The following is a 27,397-nucleotide window of genomic DNA, read 5'->3' as shown; positions in this document are numbered from 1 at the left end:
CTCACTATCACGGCCTCTCTTGTTGCAGAGCACAGGCTCCAGATGCGCAGGCTCAGTAATTGTGGTTCACGGGGCTAGTTGCTCCGTGGCATGTGGGATCTTCCCAGACCAGGGCTCGAACCCGTGTCCCCTGCATTGGCAGGCAGATTCTCAACCACTGCGCCACCAGGGAAGCCCTCTGGGAGAGTTTTGCATAGTTTGCAAACTGGGTTCCCTGGGATACAAGGGGCTCTCTGGGGGTGCTTCAGGGTCTGCTCTGGGGGAGGACCCTGGGAGATAGGAGAGCAGGAATGAGCAGAGTGTGTGGGGACCGGGCTGTGGACCCAGCCAGAAAGTGAGGGAGGGCACTGAGGAAAAGAAGCCCACCCTTCCTCTTCTCAGAGATCTGTTCATCCCAATCTTGGGCAAACAAACCATCCCAACAGGGATACTTAACCTACTATGAGCAGGTGCTTTTACAGGAACCCAGTCCTTTAATCCTTCCAAGAATCCAGTGAAGTAGGGTTTAAAGGCGGTAAGAGGTAAATAAAGATGGCAAGTTACAGGCTAGAAATGGAACTGGGACTTCTGGCCCCAAAACCTTTTCACTTTTTACGTTTTCCTCCTATAAAGCTCTGGGGTCCGAGACACAAAGGGCCCAAGGGAAGTTTCCATCTTCTCCTATCAACATTCCTCCCATCAGTCCAGAAAGTACCTGGCCTCCTGGCACGGGTGGAATGGAGGCCGGAGGTGGGAGGGACAGGCAGGCACCACCACCCGCAGAGCTTTGGTTTTCTGCTCTGACATCAGATTTGCCCAAACTGCTGGGAGGAACATTCCAACCCCAGGTCCTGGTCCTCCGGTTGCCAGACTCTTCTAGCCTCCAGCCTTTATCCAGGTCCTCCTCCCGTCACCTTTCCTTTTCCCCCAGAGAGCACATCTTCTCCCCCATGTCTGCGCTGCCGTGGCATTGGAAGGGCTGCAGAGTGGAGCATGGCCACGAACCTCTCTCCTTCCTCCTGTGAGCAGAGAGAGTGCACGTGGGTGAAAGCTGTAACAGAGGATGTAATCACAGAGGTAACAAGCCCTAGAACATCAGCTCCAGGGAGAAGGGTTTTTGTCTATTTTCTTAGCTGCTGTATCTCAGGGTACATAACGGTGTTTGGCACATGTTAGATGCCCAGTAAGTACCGACAGAAGGAATTAATGAAAGCTACTGTTTTTTTTGTTGTCGTTCTTTTTTTTCTTTAATTGAAGTATAGTTGATTTACAATGTTGTGTTAGTTTCTGCTATATAGCAAAGTGATTTTGTTATACATAAAAAATATGAACGGTTCACAAATTTGCTTGTCATCCTTGAGCAGGGGCCATGCTAATTTTCTCTGTATTGTTCTGATTTTAGTATACAGTATGTGCTGCTGAAATGACACGAAAGCTACCGTTTGTAAGTACCCACTATGCTCTAGATGCTGTGCTACACAGATTATGGTCATTTTTCTCTCCAAAAACCTTAGGCTTTTGCATTTGTTTAATTTTAATTTCACTGTTTTCCTTGATTATTTTCTTTTTTTAATTGAGATGTTGGAGAAGCAGGAGACAGTTGTGCCTCACCTATTGCAAAAATGTAACAATAAACTTCCTCAAACTAAGATATTCTTCATAATTACACTGCTTACACATAAGGACACATGTATGTTTTTTACAGAAAATTTTTTTAACTCTCCTGTTTGTAGAGAAATTGTTTCAAAGATATTGCCTTATAGCTTTGCAATTAGGAAAAAAAGATGCTTTACTTACATCATGTCATTTACTCTTACCTATTGCAATATCTTATTCCTGTTCAATATGCAGACAGGAAACTAGAGATTAAGTGAATGCATTTTGCCAGCTGTGTGACCTTGAGTAATCTACTACTCTCTCTGATTTTTAGTTTCTCCATCTGAAAAAAAAGAAGGTGATAATTTTGGCCTCTTAGGATGGATGTGAGGACTGAGTTAAAGTGTCTGAAGTACTCAGCCCAATGCTGGGCCCAGAAAAATAAGAAGTAGACAAAGGAGAGGAGAAGGAAGGGATGAGGAGAAGGAAGAAGGAAGAGAAGGAGAGGAGAGGGAAGAAGGGGAGGAAGAGTGTTGCCAACTTTTAACTTTGCTGCATGAAAACATTTAAAACCACCCTAGAGGGCTTGCCTGGTGGCGCAGTGGTTGAGAGTCCGCCTGCCGATGCAGGGGACGCGGGTTCGTGCCCCGGTCCGGGAAGATCCCACATGCCGCGGAGCAGCTGGGCCCGTGAGCCATGGCCGCTGAGCCTGCACATCCGGAGCCTATGCTCCGCAACGGGAGAGGCCACAGCAGTGAGAGGCCCACGTACCACAAAAAAAAAAAAAAAAGAAGTCCCTGGACTACATCGACAGATGAATGGATAAAAAAGATGTGGCACATATATACAATGGAATATTACTCAGCCATAAAAAGAAATGAAATTGAGTTATTTGTAGTGAGGTGGATGGACCTAGAGTCTGCCATACAGAGTGAAGTAAGTCAGAAAGAGAAAAACAAATACCGTATGCTAACACATATATACGGAATGAAAACAAAATGGTTCTGAAGATCCAAGGGGCAGGACAGGAATAAAGACGCAGACGTAGAGAACGGACTTGAGAACACAGGAAGAGGGAAGGGTAAGCTGGGACGAAGCGAGAGAGTGGCATGGACTTATATATACACTACCAAATGCAAAATAGCTAGCTAGTGGGAAGGAGCCGCATAGCACAGGGAGATCAGCTCGGTGCTTTGTGACCACCTAGAGGGGATAGGGAGGGTGGGAGGGAGACACAAGAGGGAGGGGATATGGGGATAGATGTATATGTATAGCTGAGTCACTTTGTTATAAAGCAGAAACTAACACACCATTGTAAAGCAATTATACTCCAATGAAGATGTTAAAAAAAAAAAAAGAAAAAAAGTTCCTGGACTAAAGCTCAGAGGTGGCGAACATACACTTGAACTTTGCTTTGGGTGGACAGGAGGGTGAGTGAAGCATTTGTAGAAGTTGGTAGGATGAAGCAAAATTCATGCAGTTTTAAAAAGTTGTTATCTATCAGTTGCAGTCAAATGAAGAAAATAGGCTTGGTTTAAAAAGACATGTCTACAACTTAGAGATGAGGCAATCCTGATGGGCTCGTAATTGTTCCATTTTATGGTGGAGAACATCCCTGGGCTCTTAGTTTCCTTAGGTGTAAAGCAGAGGCACTAATTCCTACCTAGCCGACCACCTAGGGTTGGCGTGAGAAGCAAATGAGAGAATGTTAGCTTAAAGCTCTAAGGGCAAGGTGGTGGTGGTATCTATCACAACTTCACAGTTTTCCCTTGAGAGACTGCAGTGGAACATTTTACATGTCACACACTTTTTGTTTATTAACTCATTTACCTCCCTAAGAAGTAAGTGCAGTTGATAGCTTTCCATTTTACAGATGAAGAACTTGAAGCCTGGGCAGGTTTACACCCAGAAGCCACCCAGGTATACATGGCAGCACTGGGATTTGAACCCAGGTCGAACTGGCTCAAATCTGAGCTGTTACTATTGTGCCATCTGCCTTTCTAAGCACTTGTCATCATACCTCCTCCTAGCCACCCACTGTACAGTAAATGTCTTCATCCACAGCCTTTCTTTCCTCGTGGGAGGGTTGCTATATTCAAATTCTTTGGCATGTTATCTACTAGATGTAACAGAAGGAAGCTGAAAGTTTGCCTAAAACCTTAATGATTTCCCTTTTTGGTCTTCTGGAGGTTTGCAGTGAGACGGTTGAGTCAGCCATATTCTTGGGGTAAACTTTGTATTTGCAAAACAATCAAAACCTCTAACCAGCTGGAACAAAATCCCGTGAGCTCCTACATGTGGCTGCCTTTCTCAGGACACACAGCGTGGTGTCCCACGGAGGTGGGAAATGCCCCATGGCATTGACTGCTAAGAAGAGAGCCTCTCCCCACCCAAGGCCATTTGGTCATTTACTCAATGTCTCTGTCCACAGTACCTGGATGGTCTGGACTTGCTTCTTATAGAATCCTAAGGCACTTCAGGGCCCCCTCCTTCTGTCTGAGAGGTCGTGAATAACCGAGTTGGGGGAGCCGTTTGCAAGACTGGGTGCGGACAGGTGGGGATGGGCAGCCCAGCTTTCCTTTTTCTTTTCCATTTAAAAATTACTAGGAGGCAGAAGGGAGGGATAAATTAGGAATTTGGGATTAACAGATACACACTACTCTATATAAAATAAGTAAACAACAAGGACCTACTGTATAGCACAGGGAACTATATTCAATATCTTGTAATAACCTATAATGGAAAAGAATCTGAAAAAGTTATACATATATATACACACATATATATATGTATAACTGAATCACTTTGCTGTACACCTGAAACATTGTAAATCAACTATACTTCAGTTTTTAAAAAAATTACTAGGGACAACCAATTAACACCTGTAAATGGACCTGAAAGTAAAATGTGGTTTTTAAGCAAACGAACCATGTCTAAAAATTATATGTCCCTAACAATGAGGTTTCAGAGCGTGAACTGTGGAAATTCTAAAGTTAGATGAAACTTCATTCAGCAACTCCTGAAACGACTGACTATACACTTCAAGAAGAATCAACCGAGAAAACCACCAGCATTGCCCTTGTTTGCATTTTCTACAGAACAATTAGAAGCAGGAGTCACGGCTCCAATCCCACAATCACCAGGGATTGGCCAGCTCTATCTCCAGCACTGACTAAAAACAGGAAATACTAGTTGTAACTAAATGGAACCAATAAAACAAGAACCTCCTTTGACTTTATAGCCACTTGGAAAAAGCAACTAAAACCAAATAACCCATCTGGACCCATTTTCTGGTGGTAAATGAGGTAGGTTAACCTGGGGGAGTCCCAATACCTATGCCAGCTGGAAGAGTCATGATTCTGTACACTTGGGCCACCAACGGTCAAGGGCTGCAATCCTCCACACACCTGCGATGTTCACATCTGAGCTGTCCTGGGTGTTCTCCCGGTGGGGTGGCAGGGTGATTACAGAAGCCCCCAGAGAAATCCTAACCCTAACCCTCAGAGGGCAGAAGGTGGACACCAATCTACAAAAATCCTTTGTGTCACTGACTCTTAAATATCTCCAGTGGTTTCTCTCTCCTTAAAGCAAAGAACCAAATCATTTGGAAACATGGCAACCAATGAATACAGTCTGAAGCCTGCTATTTAAAAAGTTTTTTCAACAGATTCAAAGAAAAAATGGAATTTATGTTAAATTACTTTAAGAAATTATATGCAAACAAAGTTAATCTGTGAGCCAAGATAGTGACATGCTGGGACTTCCCTGGTGGTCCAGTGGTTAAGACTCCTTGCTTCCCTTGCAGGGGGCATGGGTTTGACCCCTGGTCAGGGAACTAAGATCCCACATGCTGCATGACTGAAAAAAAAAAAAAGGAAAAAAAGAAGATAGTGACATGCTGAGAAAAGTTAGTGAGGGTGAGCAGAATAGGTCACCCCCAAATAGGCCAATTTGACACGTGGATTACTTTGAGCTGAAGGCAATCAAGACCCAGCAGACTCAGGGAAAACTTTTACCTCTCCCTTAACTGCCTAAAAGAATTTAGATAACGGGCCTGGTCCTGAAAGAGAGATACTATCAGAGATAACGTTTTATCTGAATGACCTATCTTCATGGCAGGGTGAACATCTAATCATCAAACACCTGCTCTTCTTATCTTCTTGTGAATTACCCTCCTCCCCTTTGAAGACCCCGGTTCCCTATCCCAATCCTTGACTCAGGATGACATATAAGCCTCAGTTGCCCAATTTACCTTTAGGTCTCAAATTTTTGTGGGACTCTTGTCAAAATTAAACTTGGTTTTCTCTTGTTAATCTGTCTTATGTCAATTTACTTATTAGACTAGCCAAAGAACCCAGAATGGAAGAAGGGAAATTTTTTCCACCCCTAGAATAGTCATATATTAAAGTGCCCAACTGTCCTTTTCTGTTGTACATTTACCCATGAGTTCAGTTTAAGCCTCTTGTTTATTTTGTCATACAATTAAATTACATTATTTTCTTCAACAGTTGAATGGTTCCAAATGTGACTTTTCATTCAAAGAATTCATTCTTACCATTGCCAAAACCCCTCTATTTCATTCAAATGAATCAGCTCCTCTAATTAGCAGGAAATAATCTGGAACTAATCAACTAAAAGATCTGAGTTGTGGGAACCCTCTTGCACTGTTGGTGGGAAAGTAAATTGATACAGCCACTATGGAGAACACTATGGAGGGTCCTTAAAAAACTAAAAATAGAATTGCCATATGACCCAGCAATCCTACTACTGGACCTACACTCAGAGAAAACTATAATTCAAAAAGACACATGCACCCCAATGTTCATTGCAGCTCTATTTACAATAGCCAGGTCATGGAAGCAACCTAAATGCCCATCGACAGACAAATGGATAAAGAAGATGTGGTACATATATACAATGGAATATTGCTCAGCCATGAAAAGGAATCAAATTGGGTCATTTGTAGAGACCTGGATGGACCTAGAGACTGTCATACAGAGTGAAGTAAGTCAGAAAGAGGAAAACAAATATCGTATATTAACACATATATGTGGAATCTAGAAAAATGGTACAGATGAACCAGTTTGTAAGGCAGAAATAGAGATACAGATGTAGAGAACAAACGTATGGACACCAAGGGGGGAAAGCAGGGTGAGGGGTGTGGTGATGATGGTGGTGTGATGAATTGGGAGATTGGGATTGACATCTATACACTAATATGTATAAAATAGGTAACTAATAAGAACCTGCTGTATAAAATAAATAAATAAATAAAAGATCTGAGTTGTCATCAAAATGCCTTGGGAAACATGTTAAGTAAGATAATAAAATCACTTTACAGAACAGCCAGGAAGGGAGAAGAGGGCATAGAGTCAATGGAAAAGCACAGGCCCTGGGATTGAAAGCACAAATTTCCCTATTTATTAACCACGTGTCCTGGGGAAAATAACTTAATGGCTTGGGGCCTCAGGTTCCTCACTGATGAAGTGGAGGTAGTAATCTGCTATGCCTGCTTCCAGAACGCAATCTTGGGACCAAATGAATCATGTAAAAATGTTTCGTAAATGCCAAAGGACCATTCAATTGCAAACTACAATTATTCAGTAGTTGGGTTGCTTTGGAGACAACAGAAAAAGTCCTTGTGTTTTACATTCAGCCCTCAGACCACGTAATGCTGCTGAGGGAACCCCACATTTGCATGCCCTCTTCCAACCCAGCAGACCCCCTAAGGGGTTCCTCATGGTTTCTGTGGCTTTAGACCTGGATTGATCTCACAGTATTTCCTCTTTTCTCCACAGTGATTCCCCTGGAGCCATGACAAGCATATCACAGTCCATCAACAAGAAACTAGGCAACTTTTTGCGAAGTTAGACTTGAACCTAGAAGCCTATGCATTTTGGTTAAAAACGGACTTGGAAACAAATAAAAAGTTCAACAATTTTGCTATGATTCCAGTAGAGGGCAACAGGGCTGCAGTGACTCTCCCACAGGAACTGCAACGTAATTCAAAGGTTAACAACACACAGAGCCTGCCTTCCTTCTTTCCTTTCTAATCAGATGATTATAGTCATAATTTTAATACCTCTTTGTAGAGAAAAGACATGGCTAAAGGCCATTATGCATTCGGCTGCACTTCCCAAACTCTTCCAGAATGGGTCTGTATTTTTTTTTTTTTATCACAGGAGCCACTAGGGCATTTGGAAACAGCAACAAAGGCACGTAATGTGTTCAGTCTCCGGATGCTTCACACCGATGGGCACCATTGGTGGCAGAGCCAGAATTCACCCTGTTTTCTTTCTTCCTGAATCAGAACCTGGGGGCTGTTCAAGCATCTGTCCCATTTCCAGTCCAGAAGAGGGTCCTGATTAGTCTAAGCCAATCAGAGCATGTTTTAATCTGGTAAATGTAACTGGTCCAGGGATGGACTTAGGGCTTTACTTGGCCTAGTCAGACTGAAGTGTAGGGCTTATCTTCTATGATCTGGGAAAAAGTTTTACCTCTTTCTCTCCCACTGGATATGAATGAGGAAACTTGTTGCTATTGGCAGCCATATTGTAAGGGTGGGTAAGATGGCCAGAGGAAAAAGAAGGAGGGAAGGAAATAACCCAGGTTTTTGGTGACGCCACTAAATCCAACAACCCTGTCACCTAGACTTCTTGTTTTGTGAGATAATACATTTCTGTTTAAACCTACTTTGGTCAAGCCTTTATTTTTTGCAGATACCATATGTATATGGATTAATGAGCTCCCTTCACTTTTCCCAAGGCCACCCGCTGGGTGGGCTGAAATAGTGGTTGAGAGCAACTACTTTGGACTAGTTTTTATCTTAAACTATCTATTGGTTTTCCGTGGGTCACTTGCTGAGGATGTTGTTGCATATTATTTCTGTGATATTATCCTTTTCATTAACCCAGTGCTTTAGAGATACTTGTTATTTATTCCTAGTCCTAGATGGATCTATAACTTAGAGGGGTTATCTCTAAGTGAGAGATTGCAGTACAGTAAGTCAAAACATGTACAAAGTCACCCAATATGTCCATGACTGTGCTGAAAATACTGTGTACTTCATAAGTGCACTTCTCATTTGTAGTTCTAGCCTGATGGAGGGAAAAATTCAGTTTATCTAACATAGCAAACTATGGTAGTTTTAAAGAACAGAAATCTTTAGTGCTGTCTTACTTTGTTCTCTTTTTCTTTTTTTATAAATTTATTTTATTTATTTTTGGCTGTGCTGGGTCTTCATTGCTGTGCGCGGGCTTTCTCTAGTTGCGGTGAGCGGGGGCTACTCTTCATTGCAGTGTGCGGGCTTCTCATTGTGGTGGCTTCTCGTTGCAGAGCACGGGCTCTAGGCGCGTGGGCTTCAGTAGTTGTGGCTCACGGGCTCAGCAGTTGTGGAGCGCGGGCTTAGTTGCTCCGCAGCATGTGGGATCCTCCCGGACCAGGGCTCGAACCCGTGTCTCCTGCATTGGCAAGTGGATTCTTAACCACTGCACCACCAGGGAAGTCCCTGTTCTCTTTTTCAAGGTTGGGGGATTATACATGTGTTTTTTCTTACTGATTTTTCATTGCTAGTTTATATTCATAACTTCTAATGAATTTAAACCAAAAACCACATTTTAAAAGCCTCTTGTGGCTCCTGGTGGAAAGAGCTTGCCAAAGCAGGAAGTAGTGGTTGCCTCACAGGAAGGAGACCAGGGGGCCCAACATTCCAAGGATTTTGGCCAAGTGTTTGAGGGATTGTTCAGAGAATCACCAGATAAATGGTCTAAGCATTCATGAAACAGTTATTATTTGGCCATAATTATGAGAAATAAAGAATCAAAAGGGAGGGGAGTTCTCTGGCGGTCCAGTGTTTAGGACTTGGTGCTTTTGCTGCCATGGCCCGGGTTCAATCCCTTGTTGGGGGACTAAGTTCTGCAAGCTGTGCAGAACAGCCAAAAAAAAAAAAAAAAAAGAAAAAGAATCAAAAAGGAATGTAATTTTTCAGCCAACAGTATACAAAGTCTTGTTCTGAGTAATGTTGTGATTAAAAGATGTCCTTAGAGACAGAAGATTCATACCGTATATGGGAAATAAGTAGCCAACTATTTTAGGCAGCAGAAAATGAAATGCTCAAGTTAAGAGGTATAGAATAAGTGTTATCAGTACACAGCGAAAAGGGCTTAGAATGAGCTACTGTGATCAGGAGAGGTTTTTTATGGAGGAAAAGAGCTAAACAGGATGGTTTGGATGTGGATGAACTTTCAAGGTGAGAAAATTGGGGCAATTATGGTACGGTGTTTAAAAAATTAAATCAATACTAGTCATAAATAATTTTTGTTTCAAACATTGTTGTTAAAAATTTTCCCAAAATGTATTAATACATGAGGATCTGAAATTGTTTAGAATATTTTGAAATTAACCTTAGACAAAAATGTAAACAAATTTATACATTATCTTCCTTAGGAAATAAAAGCATTGGGCATTTAATAGATTAATTTATTCATTTACTAAATATTTACTGAGCACCTACTGTTTACCAGCTAATGTTCTAAGTGATGAGTGAAACAGATATGCCTCACTGATGATTAAAATCTTAGTCAGGGATATCAACAAGGTATGTTCATATCACAAGATTTACACTGTTAAAAAAAGTCAACTCTAGGTAACTAGAAGCTTCTTGTTAATTTAGACTTCCCATCCATCATGCAAATTTCAGTATAGTTGGTGGGTAGTCTCCAGATAGCCTATTGTCATTGCTATATTAAATAACTTGAATTAAATAATCTAAGTGCTTTTAGTGGGATTGGTGGTTCAACAGGGAAGGGGCCACAGGGAAATGACAAAGAGAGTGCACATTACAGATGGGCTTTAAAAGACCTAGGGATCAAGGACTCTGACCTGAATTAAAATAGCGATGCAGAACGGGGGTGGATGCTCTCCATAAATACCACAGCCTTCTCAACATGCCTCAGATTAATGGTCTGACCGACATTTTGTCCCCTCTCTCTTCAGTCTGGATGCTCTGACAGATCTGGAATGTTTAGATCTACATATAAAGCGGGCCAAGGAGGAAAGGGGCCCAGTAAACCCCAGCAAAAGGGGTTTATAGGAATAGAAGTTGCGATTCAAGTCACTGCTACCTGATTCCTAAGATGGGAAGCAAAACTGGGGAGTTTGGCAGACTGCTGAGTGTTCCCCCCAGTTTATTCTCCTTTTTTCCCATAGCGATGGAGTTTTAGCTAGACAGAAGGTGACTCAGCTACAGACTGCATTTCTCAGAGTCCTCACAGCTAGGAGTGGCTACGTGGCCAAGTTCTTGCCAATGGAATATGAATAAAAGTGATGAGTACAGCTCTTGTGTCACTCGCGAAATTGCTTGCCTTTCATTTCTTCTCTTGGCCTCTCCCGGTGGCCTGGGCCACAATCTTAGTGGCAACCCAATTTTAACCATGCATCTAAGGACCACACGCTAAGAAGAAGCAACAAGATAGAAAGGCCATCATATGGAGCAGATATCCCCATCAGCCTGGACTATTTGCCTCTGAACTTTTACTTTTCTATCCTATTTGCTGATCTTTAAATGTCTTGATTACAGCAACAGCTTAATTTGTAGGCTAGGCAATACAGTGAGTAATACACTGTTGTATCAGGGATGCTTCTGGTCATTGTTTCAACAGATTCCTTTCCTTTGTTCTTTCACTTATGCCTAATTCCTTACCTGGCAAGGTCCAGTCCGATCCATGCTGGGAAACCACATTTAGGCACTGAACTCAGAGCCAGAGCATTATTGGTGGGCATGTAGCTAGAGAATGTTCTAGAGGGAGCAACTCAAAAACAGTTAATGTGGGCCTGGGGTCATCGTCCGGGAGCAGTTGGGAGCATGGTGTCTGAAGCTGACCCTCTCAGTCAGTGAGTGCCTATGGCGTGGAGTGTTGGCTGGTTCTGAGGGCAGGAGCCAAGGGTACTCTTGCAGAGCCTAGAAGAGGCAATGAGAAAGTAAGAGAGCCCCAACTGCTGCCTGGTCCTTTCTCCGCGGAAGGAGTTTCTACCCTGGCTGCCTTACGCTGATGTAGGGAAGGGCATGATGATTGAGGAATAAAAAGGGACGTGGGAAAAAGAGGAGACTGGTATACTGAGTAAAGGGAAAGGAGAGTTTGGTAAAACAAAACAAAACCAAAGAAAGAAACAAACAAACAAAAAAACACAGCGGTTTTTAAAATTGGTCTGGAAATCCAGCACTTGAGTAAGTCAGTCTGGATCCCCAGTAAGGCTTGATCCTGCTTCCTAACTCCTCTGCCTTCCTGAATCTGGGGGTTGGCCCCAGCTGGTTCTCTCAGGCCCATGTCCCCTTGACAACTCCTCCCATGTCCATGTCCTGCAGAGAGGGCACAGATACTCTGCAGCAGAGTCATGTGGTGTTCATGGGAAAAAAAATTTTTTTATTAAGAGTACTTACAAGCAGGGAAGTAGCAAAGTGCACACGGCTTTCTGAGCCCTCATGATCCCCCCGAGTTGGGTTGGGCATGGTTGGCCAGGGCCAAATGGCTCCAAGACAGGGCCCCTGCCCTCCGGCTCTGCCATGGGAACTTCCTGGTAGAGGAAGAAGTGGCCTTGTTGGGAAGGCTCAGCAGCTGGTATCAGCCTGTTCTCCCACAGAGCTAACTCACACCTACTGAGCCAGCTCTCTGCTAAGCTACAGAGAAAAGGTGAAGAAATGCATGTGTGAGGCCATCCGGATTTGCTCTTTGGTTATGTCCAGGCTCCTGGCCCCTGGAGCTAGTCCAGGGTCCTCCAAATAAGAAAGAAAGACATTTTCTAATCTGAACATCAAAAAGCCATTTAGGGACTTGCCTGGCGGTCCAGTGGTTAAGATTCCGAGCTTCCACTGCAGGGGGCACAGGTTTGATCCCCGGTTGGGGAGCTAAGATCCTGCAGGCCACACAGTGCGACCAAAAAAAAAAAAAAAAGCCGTCTAAAATCTCCCTCAGTGCCTTCGTGGCCTGAGGTTTTTTTTGTGTGTGTGTGGTATGTGGGCCTCGCGCTGTTGTGGCCTCTCCCGTTGCGGAGCACAGGCTCCGGACGCGCAGGCTCAACGGCCATGGCTCACGGGCCCAGCAGCTCCGCAGCACATGGGATCCTCCCAGACCGGGGCACGAACCCGCGTCCCCTGCATCGGCAGGCAGGCTCTCAACCACTGCGCCACCAGGGAAGCCCTGGCCTGAGGTTTTTAATGTACTCAACTCCAGAATGTTCCCTCTTTGCTACTTTGGTTCTTCAGATCGGCAAGTCACCGTCAGTTAAGTATCTAATCATGCTTAGCTTATATTGACCTCTGGAGACATCACATATTCTGCCTTTATTTCTGTATGTTGAACTGTTTCCAACCTGTGTTTATTTAAAGTGCTTTAGGCTGATTTATATAAGAGTATTTAACCATGACTCATATAACTATAAAATGAACATGTATCAAAGATTTTGTTTAACTCATTAATTAGTGAGGGGACCAGTAGGATGTTATAAATGGTTCAAATGAGGATTTGATTTACAGAGATTTATATTTTCTAGTGGACAAAAGGAATAATTTGCATAGCTATGGACAGGAAAGATATGCGTTACTATCAGTTTTCTTCATGTTAATATCTACCTTTCACAGAGTTGTAAAATAACCTGGTCAAAGACAATCAACCCTCCTACACTGTTGGTGGAAATGTAAATTTGTATAGCCACTATGGAGAACAGTATGGAGGTTCCTCAAAAAACTAAAAATAGGGCTACTATATGATCTAGTAATCCCACTCCTGGGAATATATCCGGAGAAACCATACTTCGAAAATATACATGTACCCCAATGTTCATTGCAGCACTATTTACAATAGCCAAGACATGGAAGCAGCCTAAATGCCCATTGACAGATGAATGGATAAAGAAGATGTGGTACGTATATACAATGGAATATCACTCAGCCATAAAAAATAATGAAATAATGCCATTTGCAGCAACATCGATGGACCTAGAGAATTCTACATGAAGCCAGACAGAGAAGGAAAATATCATATGATATCACTTATATGTGGAATCTAAAAAAATGGTAAATGAACTTATTTGCAAAACAGAAATTAGACTAACAGCTTAGAAAACAAACTTATGGTTACCAAAGTGGAAAGGCAAGGTGGGGAGGGATAAATTAGGAGTTTGGGATTAACAGATACACACTACTACACATAAAATAGATAATCAACAAGGACCTACTGTATAACACAGGGAACTCCTACTCAATACTCTGTAATAACTTATATGGGAAAAGAATATGAAAAAGAATAGATATATGTATATGTATAGCTAAGTCACTTTGCTGTACCCCTGAAACTAACACAACATTGTAAATCAAATATACTCCAATATAAAAAATAAAGAAAAAATGAAAAAATACAAAAAAAGAACATATTTACCACTCTCCACATCAAAACAAAACAAAACAAAAACAAAGATAATCCAAACCACATCCCTAGAGGATCAGAAAATCCCTGGAGGGTCCACTGGACAAGGCTTAGCCTTCTGTTGAAAGGACCCCCAGTAATCTCTTTTGACCATTTCAAAGTTTGACAGCTTTTCCTGACAGTCTTCCTTCCCCTGTGATCATACATAATTTCAAAGAAAGATTTTTTTGTGTGTGTGGTACGCGGGCCTCTCCCTGTTGTGGCCTCTCCCGTTGCGGAGCACAGGCTCTGGACGCGCAGGCTCAGCAGCCATGGCTCACGGGCCCAGCCGCTCCGCGGCATGTGGGATCTTCCCGGACCGGGGCACGAACCCATGTCCCCTGCATTGGCAGGCGGACTCTCGACCACTGCACCACCAGGGAAGCCCCTCTTGTCTTGTTTTTAACAATAGATAACTCAGACTTAATCACTATTGTTAATTTATTACTGATATTTTCCAAACGTGAAAAGTCTGATGAGCTTCACAATATGAATAGTACAACTGACAAGAGAATTTCACTTTTACTGTGTAAAACAAAGACCAAAAAAAAAGCCTCCTTCCCCCTAGCCCTCCCAACCTCAGCCACATAGATAACGGCACAGGTACAGAGCCCTGAGTTTCCACAGATTCAACCACAGGAAGGAGTGAGGGTGGGGAACCATCCAAATCCAGCCTTCAGCTGAAGCAAATAATAATGGCGAAAAGCTTTAAATAGATCCAGGGAGAAGCTCATTTTCGGGGCCTAAGAAGCAGTGCAGCACCTCAGGTATTTCTTGTTTCGGAAATTGCTTTGGTTTGTTTTTACTTCCTTCTATTCTGTTGGAACAGAAAATACAGACCTTTTACGAACGTATTCACCACGTCTGACGATAAACTCATTTAGACCAGCCAAAATAATTGTCCGACAGGGACACAGGACTTCAACCTCAGTTCAGAAAATCCCTGACATCTGACGTAGGAGGATTTATAGGTTTAGTGGAAATTGCTTTTTCTCCTGCCCTCCAGATTACAGACTGTGGGTTGATTTTTTTTTTTTTTTTGCATGAGTAAACATCTTTCTAATAATGAACAGAACAATAATGTGTTAAGAGAGAAAAAGAACATCCTTTTCCTTTTTTGCTGTTTCTTGAGAGAACTGTTTGGATTTGGAAACGCATGTTGGCTGTCCAGAACATGAAAGTTGGCCTTTTCCTTTTGTGGTGGCCATGGGCTTTGGCTACTGAAAGCAGAGTGCACTGGCGAAAAAGAGACGTACAGGAGATGTCGAAGAAAGGCAGGTGAGTGGACTTTTCCTGATCGAGGATTTAGGGGAAGAGGGTATGTAAAGCGAGCTTCTGGTTTTGTTGTGGAATCGTTTACAGTATATGGTGTTTCCCGTGGATGCCTTTTGCCTTTTTACTCCTTTTCCCTTTGTTTTCCTGCTTCCGCCTACTCCCCCTTTTAGGAAGTTAGAATTATGTTTTCTTTTTAAATGATGCTAGATTTGATACAGTGCTATCATTGCATATTCTTCAATCTCTTAGGAATTGCCCTGGGTAAAAGTAGATACTGGATAAAAGAATATATGCACATTAAAAAAAAATAAGGGCAATTATTTGATGTTTGCATCCTAGGTTGGAGCAAATCTGGGACTTCTCAAATAACCCATGGGACCTCTAATTAGTGAGAATGATTCTGTGAGTTCTAATTCTTTCTGCTAGATGTGTAAGTCCCTTTTAAAATCTTTTAAAAGAGAAGAAAGCAGCTGTCTTCAAGCTGTGTGGCTAGGAGGATCATTAGGCTGTCTCCACCAGTAGTAAATCGGGAGGATGCAGGGGTGGACCTGCCTGAGGACCAGCCACTGCTGGTTACCAACACGGTACACGTCACCCTGGCCATACCAGCCTGCGGAGGGAACTTAGAGCCAGACCGATCCTTCCGCATCGGTCTCACCTGGGCAGCTCTGTGATGGAGCTGGTAATGGAATACCTGCATACCTGCTTGTCCGATATGCATCAATAAAATAGGACAGGGCTTCCCTGGTGGCGCAGTGGTTGAGAGTCCGCCTGCCGATGCAGGGGACACGGGTTCGTGCCCCGGTCCGGGAAGATCCCACATGCCGCAGAGCGGCTGGGCCCGTGAGCCATGGCCGCTGAGCCTGCGCGTCCGGAGCCTGTGCTCCGCAATGGGAGAGGCCACAACAGTGAGAGGCCCGCGTACCGCCAAAAAACAAATAAAATAAAATAAAATAAAATAAAATAAAATAGGACATTTGGAGATCCCCCAATCCAGCTCTCTCTCTTTTTCACTGAGGAAGAGATGGAGGCAGGAGGGGCACTGATTCTTGGTTCTTTATCAGCCTGAGTCCAAATTGTGCTTCAGCTTTCTTCATCTCTGAATGTAACATGAATAGAGGTCATAAAAAAGCAATTAGTATGGAAGGAAGTCCAGCTTTCTGGAGTTTGGGGCTAGTGGTTGGGCTGGGTGTCTTGTTCCCCAGTGCCCAGCTCTGTGTTTGAGAGAGCCCTCCACACATGGGATCCGGAACAACCAGCTTTGGCTCACAGCGCTTGTTTCAAGCTGTTTTAGCACCATCACAAAGCTAGGAGCTGAAATATCCAGTGGTCATGGTGAGCCCGGGACACAGACAGAGACCGCTGTGCACGAGCCATATGTCCTGTTACAGTCAAGAGTCAGAAGCTGCTGGGCAAACGGTGGAATCAGTGGAGCGGTGCTGCCATAGAGATGATCTGAACCAAATGTGCTCTTAAGGATTAAAAACAATGACAGCAACAAATCCTATGGGTTGTCGCCAAAAACTTCTCAGCCTCTCCCCCAGGCTAGAGCTGGAGGGGCGACCTATTAGTAAATACCATTGAGGAAGAGAAGTCTAGAGAGTGAAATAGATTTTCTTTTAAAAATTACTTAAAAGAACTTTTACTTTTTTTAAAATTATGAAAGCCATATATGACCATTATTTTAAAAACCATAGGAACAAAATTTTTTTCAACACACAGAAATCACCCATAATCCCCAAACCTGGAAGTAACCTTGTTAACATTTTTGTGTATTTTCTTCCAGTCTTTTTTTTCTCTAAGCATATATTGAGTATTTACTAGTCTGGGATTATTCTATGCATATAACTTTGTAACCTCATTGTATTTAATACAATGATTTTGTCTGCTTATTTACTTATTTGAAGTCTATAGAATTATCATTTGAATGGCCACACTGTAATGCATAATAGTGTATAATTACCACCATTTAAGTATCTTCCTCTATTTGTGGACATTTAATTGCTTCCTCTTTGTTATTATAAATATTCTGGGGCTTCCCTTGTGGCACAGTGGTTGGGAGTCCACCTGCTGATGCAGGGGACACGGGTTCGTGCCCAGTCCGGGAAGATCCCACATGCCGCGGAGCGGCTGGGCCCGTGAGCCATGGTCGCTGAGCCTGTGCGTCCGGAGCCTGTGCTCCGCAACGGGAGGGCCACAACAGTGAGAGGCCCGCGTGCCGCAAATAAATAAATAAATAAATAAATAAATAAATATTCTGTATGAATATCTTTGTACCTCAGGGTAGTTGTCTACATACACGATTATTTAATTAGGATAGACTCCTGGAAGTGTACTGGGTCAAATGGCAGAAGAACATTTAAAGCTCCAATATAACTGGCAGAATTGCTTTCCAGAATGGTGAACCCAGCCAGGTTTTTGTTTTTATGTGGCCTCAACTTTTAAAGGCTCACTTAATTTCAGCCAGACTCTAAACTCATAAGCTGCTGGTAATTTGTATCCAGGCTTCGTTTCATGGGGCATAATAATAATAGGAAGCAAGGTGAACTCATGCACACAATGGGGGTGAGACAAGTAAGGCGGCTACGATGCAAAATTGAAGGAGGCCCTCGCACGACCTGAGAGGACGTGCCTCCTTACATTTTGTGCCTTACTTGACTCTCGGTAAAGATCAGAATGCCAGGGCAATGTTTCTAGAATGAATCACTACTTATGGTCTCTCCCTCCTCCCTGGAAGAATGAAGATCTAGGGACTTCCCTGGCGGTCCAGTGGTTAAGACTCTGTGCTCCCAATGTAGGGGGACACGGGTTTGATCCCTGGTCGGGGGACTAAGATCCTGCAGGCCACACTGTGTGGCCAGAAAAAAAAAAGAATAAAGATCTAGCCTGTCTATACCGCAGGCCCCTGGACAAATGCTGGCTCAAGCTCTAGGAGGGTAAACTGATCCCATCAGAGACAAAGTACCATTATCATATTGCTTTGTCTTGCTAAAGAATTCAAATTTACTCTGAAGGTAGAGAGGTTCTAATAGTTTCAGCTGATTTCCATTTTGGAGAGATGGCACTGGTGGCAGGATGGCAGGAGGATGGGAAAAGTGCTACAGGGGGGACAGAGAAAGTCATCCAGTGTGTCTGCTTTAGACCAGATGAGAGGTGGTGAGAGCTGGAACCAGGATAATATGAGTCGGATGAAATGAACAGGGATGGAGAAGATGGATGAGAGCTTTAAGGAGGTAGAATTGTCAGAATTAGGTTGGGTGAAAGTCTAGTAGGTATTTGGATGGTATAACTGGGCAGACGGTGGTACCAGGGAAGGGAGAGCAGGAAGAGAAGCACGTTTGGGGGAAAAGATGATGACTTCAGTGTGAGCATGTGGACCTGGTTGTGCCTGCAAGATACCAGGAGATGGTTGTCCAGTTGACAGGAAGGCCTACAGGTCCGCAGCTTGGGAGGGCATTCGGGTCTGGAGATGTAGTTGTAAAGAGAGTCCTCCTAGGTGGTGGTGGATGAGGTGACCCAAAGACAGTGTGTAGCATAAGATAAGAGCAGGACAAAGGACAGAGCCTTGGGGACAAACAACATTTAAGGAGAGGTTGGAGGAAGAGGACTCGGGGAAGGAAGCTGAAAATGAGGGACCAGAGAAAGAGATGTAGCACTGGAATAGAGAGGTACCAAGGAGGCGAAGGGAGCGTCTTTGGGACAGTTGTCAGTTGCTTGTTACAGGGCAGGCACTGCCCTGGGCAATGGGTGCCTTGCCAATGACTGAATCAGATACCGGCTCTGCCCGCAAGAGGCTTACAGACCAGAGAAGTGTTCCAGTGCTGTGTCAAGGGTTTCCAGAAGGAGGGAGCGATCCACAGGGTCAGATCCCACCAGAGTCAAAATCAGTTAGGTAGAGGGCCAGGATGTGAGCGGGCCAAGAGATATGGTAGGAAGAGCCATTAACAACCTCAGCGAGAAGAGACGGGTGGTGGGGTGTTGAGAAAACGGAGTGAATGCAGTTGACTCTTAACAAGAAACCTGGCTGTGAACGGGGAGACTGAGACTAGAGAAGGTGAGAGGGAGTGACAGACAGAGCTTCCAGGCAAGGGGAGACGAGCGGGCTCAGGTGATGAAGGACAGAGGCCAGGAGGGAGGCGGTGATCACGCACGAGGCGCCGCTGTCACATCCTGTCCTGACAAAGCGCAAGCCTCTGGCTTATGGACAGCGTCTCTCTGATTGCCCTAAACACCGTGGAATGGGGTTTTCTCTTAAGTTACTAGTGTTCTCTCTTCATCTCATCCCTTCGTTCTCCAGAGAGTTTGCTGGAACTTTGAGTCTCCACTTTGTGCTTCTCTCTCATCTGGTATGAGCTGCCCCTCATACTGATGGCTTCCTGAGCCTCTGCTGGGCTGCTCCCATGCTCATGACACCCGTCTCTCCCCACTTCCTCTGGCTCAAGTCTTTTCCTCCTCTAGTATTTAGCACAGATGTCACCTTCTCTGAGGAGCCTTCCTTGGCCCTCCCCTACCCCTGCCTCTCAAGTCTCAGGTAACTTTCTTCCGAAATTCCACGGCCCCTGATCGGTCCTATCTCAGAGGACTGATCATTCAGCATTATCACTTTTCTTCATCTGTCTCAGCTTCTAGACTGTGAGCCCCTTGCGAGCTGTCTGCTCAGGCAGCCATAACAAAACACCACAGCCTGCGTGGCTTAAACAACAGACATTCCTTTTCTCATAGTCCTGGAGGCTAGAAAGCCATGATCAAGATGCTGGCAAATTCGATTTCTGGTAGGGATTCTCTTCCTGCCTTGTAGATGCCACCTTCTCACATGGCCTTTCCTCTGTGCTCGCCAATGCGGAGTGGGGGAGTGGGGGAGGATCCAGGTGTCTCTTCCTCTCCTTATGAGGACACCAGTCCTACTGGGTCTGGGGCCCACCCTCATGATCTCATCTAACCTTAAGTACCTCCCTAAAGGCCCTATCGCCAAATAGTCACACAAAGGGTTAGGGGACTATATGAATTGGGGAGGGGCACAATTCAGTTCAGAACAAGGGCTCAACCAGCACATTTATTCTTGGCTCCCCAGGTTCAAGTACCATATCTGGTAGATAGTAGATGCTCAAGAAATGTTGGGCATGAATAAATGAGTGACTCCTAACCCTTGCTATTCCTGTACTTCACTCACTCATTCCTTCAGTCATTCATTCATTCAACAAATACGTATTGACCACACTGTCCCAGGCACTGGAGGCAATGGAGAGGAACATGGACCTCACTCCTACCTGTGACATGCTGACAGTTTAGTGGGGGTGACAGACCTTAATCCAATAATTTTTACAGAACGTCAGAATATCAAAGACTTTAGAAATCCCCTCCTTTTAAAGATGAGGAGAGAAAGGCCCAGAAAGGTATGGAACTCATGCCACCCCACGTACCCTCAGAGTTCCGCGTCCCCTGTTTCTCTACTTCCTGTGCCCTCCTCTGACCACCATAAAATGAGAACAGGAAGTTCTGTTCATGGATGTGAAAGTCGGGTTGAACCATATGAGAATGTTTTGATACTTCAAACACAGTGAACTATCAGCCATTTCACGTGGTTCTAGCTGACATTTTCTTGTTTAATCTTTACAGTGATCCCCTAAGGTGAGTATTATTTCCCCATTTTATGGGAAACTGGGAAACAGAAAGATTAAGTAACCCACCCAAGGTTAACAGCTAGTTGGTGGCCACCCTGGGATTCAAACTGAAGTCTGAATGGTGCCAAATCAGTGACCCTTCCAATACCACGAGCAGCCTCGTTAAAGAAATCTAACTTCCAACAAGTGATTGTACTTGTGATTTCTGTGACATTGGGATCTGTGACCCCTTGTTCTAGGCCTGGTCTCCTCCCCATTCCTCGGGTGAGAGGGCGGGAGGTCACTAGGCTGAGAAGTCACCCAGCAACTTCTCATTCCCAAATGCATCGCAGGCTCCTTGATGTCCGTACGCTTTGTTTTGTTTTGTTTAACAACTGGTGTATTTAATTAGTGATGGGAATTCCACTCATAAGACATTTATTGCGAGTCTAAAATGTTCAAAGCCATATAGGTACATTGTGAATAGGATATGATCACTAAACAAAGGTTGCTCATAAAGCAGGTGGTGTTGGTATTAGGGACAGATATTGATCTACAAGTTAGAAAGTAGAATGTTCTATAACGTGTGGGAAAAATACAACCTGGGCATTCTGATAAAGAGAATAGGTGGGGAAAATTCAGAGCTTTAAATTAAAAAAAAAAAAAGTAATGCAGTGTCTTTGAATGGGAAGGCATAGAGAATTTATGTTCAGTCGTATGTACAAGGAAAAAGGGATGATCTAGGTTGAGATTTTACCTGAAAACCAGGTGGACAAACATGCTCCTACTGTACCCTCTTGTCTCCCTGGAGGGCCATAGCAGGCCAGGTCTGTGAGTTGAGGACCCATCAGGTTGGTGGGAACCTGGGTCTGTCATGGTGGCAAGAAGAAGGCTTGATCAAAGGAACCCAAGATAACACAGAAGCCACATCCAAGCTGGGCTGGTCCTACCCACACCAGACACAGCCTTCTGGGTCCAGGTGACTCAGGTCTGCCACGGGTATGCAGACTTCAGGTGTCAAGGAATATTCACACTCTGGATTAGTCAGGGTTCTCCAGAGAAGTAGAACCAATAGGATATATATAATACCTATTTCTCTCTCTCTCTCTCTCTCTCTCTCTCTCTCTCTATCTATCTACTTACCCACATATATGTGTATTGTGTAACATATATATAGTGTAATATGTGTGTGTGTGAGTGTGTGTGTGTATATATATATATATATGTATATGTATATATATATATATATATGGAGAGACAGGAGGAGGAGGATTTATTTAAAGAATTGGTTCACATGATTGTGTGGGCCACCAAGTCTGAAATTTATGGGGCACACAGGCTGGAAATTCCAGAGGGAGTTGATGTTACAGCTCTAATCTGAAGGTAGTCTGCAGGGAGAACTCCCTCTTCCTCAGAGGACCTTAGGAGAAAAGACTGAGTTGATTAAGTGAGACCTACCCACATTATGAAGGGTAGTCTGCTTTATTTAAAGGCTACTGATTTAAATGTTAATTACATCTTAAGAATAGCTTCACAGCAACATCTAGGCTGGCATTTAACTAAAAACTGGTACCATAGCCTAACCAAGTTGACACCTAAAATTACCTATCACACCTTCTTAGAGGAAGTGGTTTGAAAAAGAGATTGCTGGTTACCCCAAAATCCACTTAGTGAGGAATCAAAGGAAATAAACTATTTATACTCGAGGGAAAATACACAATACTGACTCATGATGTGGACGAATGCACAGCCTCTATAGCAATTCAAGAAATGCAATGAAAATAACATTATGATAACATAAATAAATACAATAAATAAAAATTAAATGCACACACACGAACCCCATGCTGGCGGGTCCGGGGGAACACAAAACCGTCTTTGTGGGGCCCTGACAGTGGACTGACCCTTTCCACATCATCGTCTGCCAATAGGACTAGAGTTGTAAAGTACCTCTAACGTCTGAGGGATGATGCTTCTGGAACAGACTTGAAAGGTCTCAAAGCTGCCCTGTGGCCCAATCCCTTATTTCATGGCAGAGGAAACAGACTTGGAGAGAGGAGGAACGTGCCGTGTTCCCTCATCAGTCAGAAAAGCCGGGGCTCCCGGCAGTGTGCCAGCCCCCTAACTGCCCCGTGCCCTCCCTGCCACGACAGGTCATTGCCTCAAAGATCTGTGCAGAAGAGCAGGGTGTGCAAACGTCACAGCAGCCTCACTTGGGTGGAAAACCAAGACACTAGCCCATGTTCAACCTTGGCTCAGCGCAGAGGGAGCGCAGCTGGTCTGGCGTGGGTCTCCTCTCCCTTCTGCTGTCCAACCAGCTTGGCCACACCGAGCAAGTCCCGTCTCATGGCCTTTGTCCCTGCTGTGCCTCTGCCTGGACCACTCTTTTCCAGAATCGGCAGGTCGTTCTCTCACCTCCCTCAGGCCTCTGCTAGGTTGTCACCCTCTCAGGGACATGTTCCCTGGCCACCGATATAACACAACCCCCCAGCGGCCCATTCCCTAACCCCTAACCCTGCTTACCATCATAGCCCCGAATTTTGTTCCCATGAGGTAAGATGGAGCCCTGGATGTGTGTCCGTGAGGATTTCCTTCGAAGTTTTGGCTTGGGCACGAACAGTTACGGGCAACCCCAAGAATCCATCACCAAAGCTCCCAAGCCAGAGGGACCATGGTGGGAAGTCAGGCTCAAACTGTAAGAGTGCCTGGCTTTGGGACCTGCCACTGCCACATTCTCACACCGTGACTTTGGACAAGTCGCTGGATATCTTCAAGTCTGCCCCTTCCATAGAGTGGAGTCAATTATGTCTATCACCTCAGGGTTATTGTAAGGATCGTGTGGGCCAATGCATGTCAAAGAACTTTGACTGTAAAGCTCGAAAACCCATAAAGATGCTGGGCCTCACTTATGCCGTCTTATGGTGGACACAGATCAGAAACGCCAGTGCAGACCCTCATCCACCAGGAGCCCCGTAGAGCTTGTCTTTGCTTTGAGGACAGTTATACTCTACACATCACCCAGTGATGCTCCCTGATTTGCCAACATGGAGGTCCTGCCCAGGGAAAGGAGACCACTTTAGGGTGTCTTGCCCTGTCTGAACTCACACTGAACTCACATGCTATTGACATGATGGGACCCAATAATGTTCCTAAGTCGTCTTTGTAATCAAAGTTCTAGAACATGGCCAGGAATCAACCTGGAGCTTAACCTCAGCAGTTTCCAGGATACTCTTTTCTTCTTTGTGAATCTCAAGAAAGTGTCTTTCCACCTCCAGTTTTCTGGCTTCTCTCCTATTTTCCAGGTTTTCTCTGCTGCAGGATCCTTAAGTTTCTTGAGCTGTAATTCATCTGGGTCTGTAGGCTTGAGTTTCATTTAAAAAGCTAGAGCAGTTGTTCTCTATGTTGGCTGAGGAGGTCTGAAAGCTGTTGATGGCTGGGTCCCACCCTTGGTCTGGGGTGTGGCCTGGGAATTTTTAAGTCTCTCCAGTGAACCCAATATGTGATCAAGGCTGAGAAACACTGAGTGAGATTATCTCAGGTTATCATTTTCACCACGCTGGTCAGCCACTAATTCTTTTCACTCTTCCCTTCCCAATTTGAAGACCATTCTCTTTGATGGAGAGTATCAAAGTAAAATTGGATTCTGTTAGCAGAATTACTGTCTTATTGTAATTGTCCACATTGCTCCATCTTTTCCAAGCAGTACCTCCTTCTACTGAGTGTCCTGGTTCAGAATCCAACTTTAAAGAATTCTGCTTGTCTTTAGCACCTTTTTTGAGCCTTGCCTCGTTTACACCTTGGTCTTCTTGCCACATCACTTATGGACCCATTCATCTCTTTGGAATACACCTGTGGGTTTGTGTTTCTCCTTCCATATTTTGTATATATCTTAGTAAAGTCTGAGCTCTGCAAACCGTTAGGAGCTGGGGCCAGAGGGATGTATGAGATAGAGGCCCTCCGACACAGAGTGCACAGGGAAGTGGGTGGGATGATCAGAAAGCCCCCGCTGTGCAGGATGGAGCACATTCTAGTGAAGGTATTGACTTCAGTGGGAAGGAGGGAAGCCCAGGAATTCTTCCCGGAGGAGGTGGTATTGATCTGGGTGTGCAAGGCATCATCTGGGTAAGAAAGTGTATGAAGACTAGTGGAAAGGACCTTCCAGATAGATGGGACAGCAGGAGCAAAGGCATGGGGGGTATAACTGGCAGCTGCAAGAAGAGGGGGGCAGGGCAGGAGCTGCGGCTGGGGAGGTGGGCAGGAGGCTTATTATGGGCCTTGCATGCCTAAGTTGTATAGATTTCACTTTGAGGGTGAAGGGTTTTAAGAGGGGAAGTGGCATGATTGTGATTCCCATACCATGCTGTTGGTGTGATGGTTGGATTAGAGTAGGGTGAGACCAGAGACGAGGAAGTCTGCTGCTTCCCATGGGAGAGATGATGGGCAGAGGGAGTGGGAACGGAGAGGCCAGGATGTGGAGAGAGGCCGTGAGGAGGAGGCTCAGCCAGGACTGGCGGGGTGCCTGGGGTGGGCGAGGCTGGCCTAGCCAGAAGGGCAGCCCTATGAACAGATACACCTCCAAGCAGTGCAGCTAGGGCTGCACATGCCCCACTGCTCTCCATGGCCCTGGATGGGGGTGTGAAGGAGGATGACATCCAGGTGATTTGGACCACATTCAGGGTTTCTCTCCTTGGCTATTCATATGCCAAGAAAGCAAGAACATTTCATTAGCAAGTTCTTTCTTTCTTCTTCTATTTTTTTTTTTTTTTTTTTTTTTTTGGCGGTACGCGGGCCTCTCACTGTTGTGGCCTCTCCCGTTGCGGAGCACAGGCTCCGGACACACAGGCTCAGCGGCCATGGCTCACGGGCCCAGCCGCTCCATGGCACGTGGGATCCTCCCGGACCGGGGCACGAACCCGTGTCCCCTGCATGGGCAGGCGGACTCTCAACCACTGCGCCACCAGGGAAGCCCTCTTCTTTTTTTTTTTATTTGGATTTTTAAAAAATTGAAGTGTAGTTGAGGTACAATATTAAATAAGTTACAGGTGTACAGTATAGTGGTTCACAATTTTTAAAGGTTATGCCCAATTTATAGTTATTATAAAATATTGGCTATAGTCCCCATGTTGTACAATATATCCTTGTAGCTTATTTTATACCTAATAGTTTGTATCTCTTAATCCCCTACCCCTATACAGCCCCTCCTCCCTTCCCTCTCCCCACTGGTAACCACTAGTTTGTTCTCTATATCTGTGAGTCTGTTTCTTTTTTGTTATATTTAGTAGTTTGTTTTATTTTTTAGATTCCACATATAAGTGATATACAGTATTTTTCTTTCTCTGTCTGACTTATTTTACTAAGTACAATGCCCTCCAAGTCCATCCATGTCACTGCAAATGGCATTATTTCATTCTTTTTTTATGGCTAATATTCTGTTGTATATATAGACCATATCTTCTTTATCCATTCATCTGTTGATAGACACTTAGGTTGCTTCCATAGCTTGGCAATTGTAAATAATGCTGCTATGAACAATGGGGTGCATGTATCTTTTTGAATTAATTTTTTTTGTTTTTTTGGATATATGGCCGGGGTGGAGTTGCTGGGTCATATGGTTCATTAGCTAGTTCTTGCTTTCTTGTCAAAATTAAGTTCTCTACCTTCTCAGAGGTGAAATAATCAGCAAAGTGAAGTATAACTTAGCAAGCGCTCTGCTATTGGCTGAATGAGACTTCCGGCAGATCCCTTGCTTCTCACACTCCCCCATCCCTGTTTTATCTAACCTCTGGGAGATGCTTTGAGAAAACATCATCCACATACAACTGATGAGGAACTAAAGCAAGGAAACGTCAAGAAGAAGAACCATAGGTCAGAACTTTTCCTTCTCTCCAAGAGGACAGAAAAAAGATATCAATAGATGTTCAAAAAACATACACCCACTGTTCATTCTAAAAAGCTGTCTCAAATGTCATCCTGTATCATCATAACTTGGGACATGTCAATTCCTTCTTCATAACTTTCCAGGGACTCATTCAATAAATGCACTCGTTTAATCAGTGAGTGGCCACCAGTTTTCTGCAAGGTCCATGCTGGCTTCTCTGTGAGAGGAAAGGTAAGCTTGGATGTTCCGCATGTAACCCAAATTCCAGGCAATGGGAGCCAGGTCTTCCATCGAGACACTGTGGCCAACCTTGCCTCTCACCCTCGGAACCAGAGCCTCTGGATTTGACTCCTGGGTCCTTCACTTTTACAAGTTATTCAAACCCTCTGTGTCTTAGTTTCCTTGTGTATAAAATGGGGACAGTGGCAAAGCATACCTCGCAGCATTGTTCTGAACACTAACCCAAGTTAATACATGTAATATAGTTAGCATGATAACTGGCAGAGTGCTCAGGCAGTGTTATTCCTATTATTTGATGTGTGTCGCACTTCATTTCAAGGTTAATAATCATACCTCGGCTGGTAAAAAGATGCTGATGACATGAAAAATAT

At 44.3% G+C, this 27,397-nt stretch overlaps 1 protein-coding gene across 2 annotated transcripts in view; it reads left to right on the top strand.

Annotated features, from left to right (window-relative positions):
• Window positions 1–15,189: 15,189 nt before the first annotated feature.
• Window positions 15,190–27,397, top strand: part of GABRR1 (gamma-aminobutyric acid type A receptor subunit rho1) — a gene marked incomplete at both ends in the record, with an annotated part of 33,149 nt that continues 20,941 nt past the window's right edge. For both annotated transcript variants that reach the window (XM_079716416.1, XM_079716415.1), the window contains one exon: window positions 15,190–15,311. In XM_079716416.1, the coding sequence (XP_079572542.1) occupies window positions 15,190–15,311 (122 nt within the window). The remainder of the gene's footprint in view (window positions 15,312–27,397) is intronic.

Source organism: Hyperoodon ampullatus (genome assembly GCF_949752795.1).
Source record: "Hyperoodon ampullatus genome assembly, chromosome: 12".
Lineage (NCBI taxonomy): Eukaryota > Metazoa > Chordata > Mammalia > Artiodactyla > Ziphiidae > Hyperoodon > Hyperoodon ampullatus.
The sequence above is the reverse complement of the archived record's forward strand: the minus strand, read 5'-3'. Positions and strand labels throughout refer to the sequence as shown.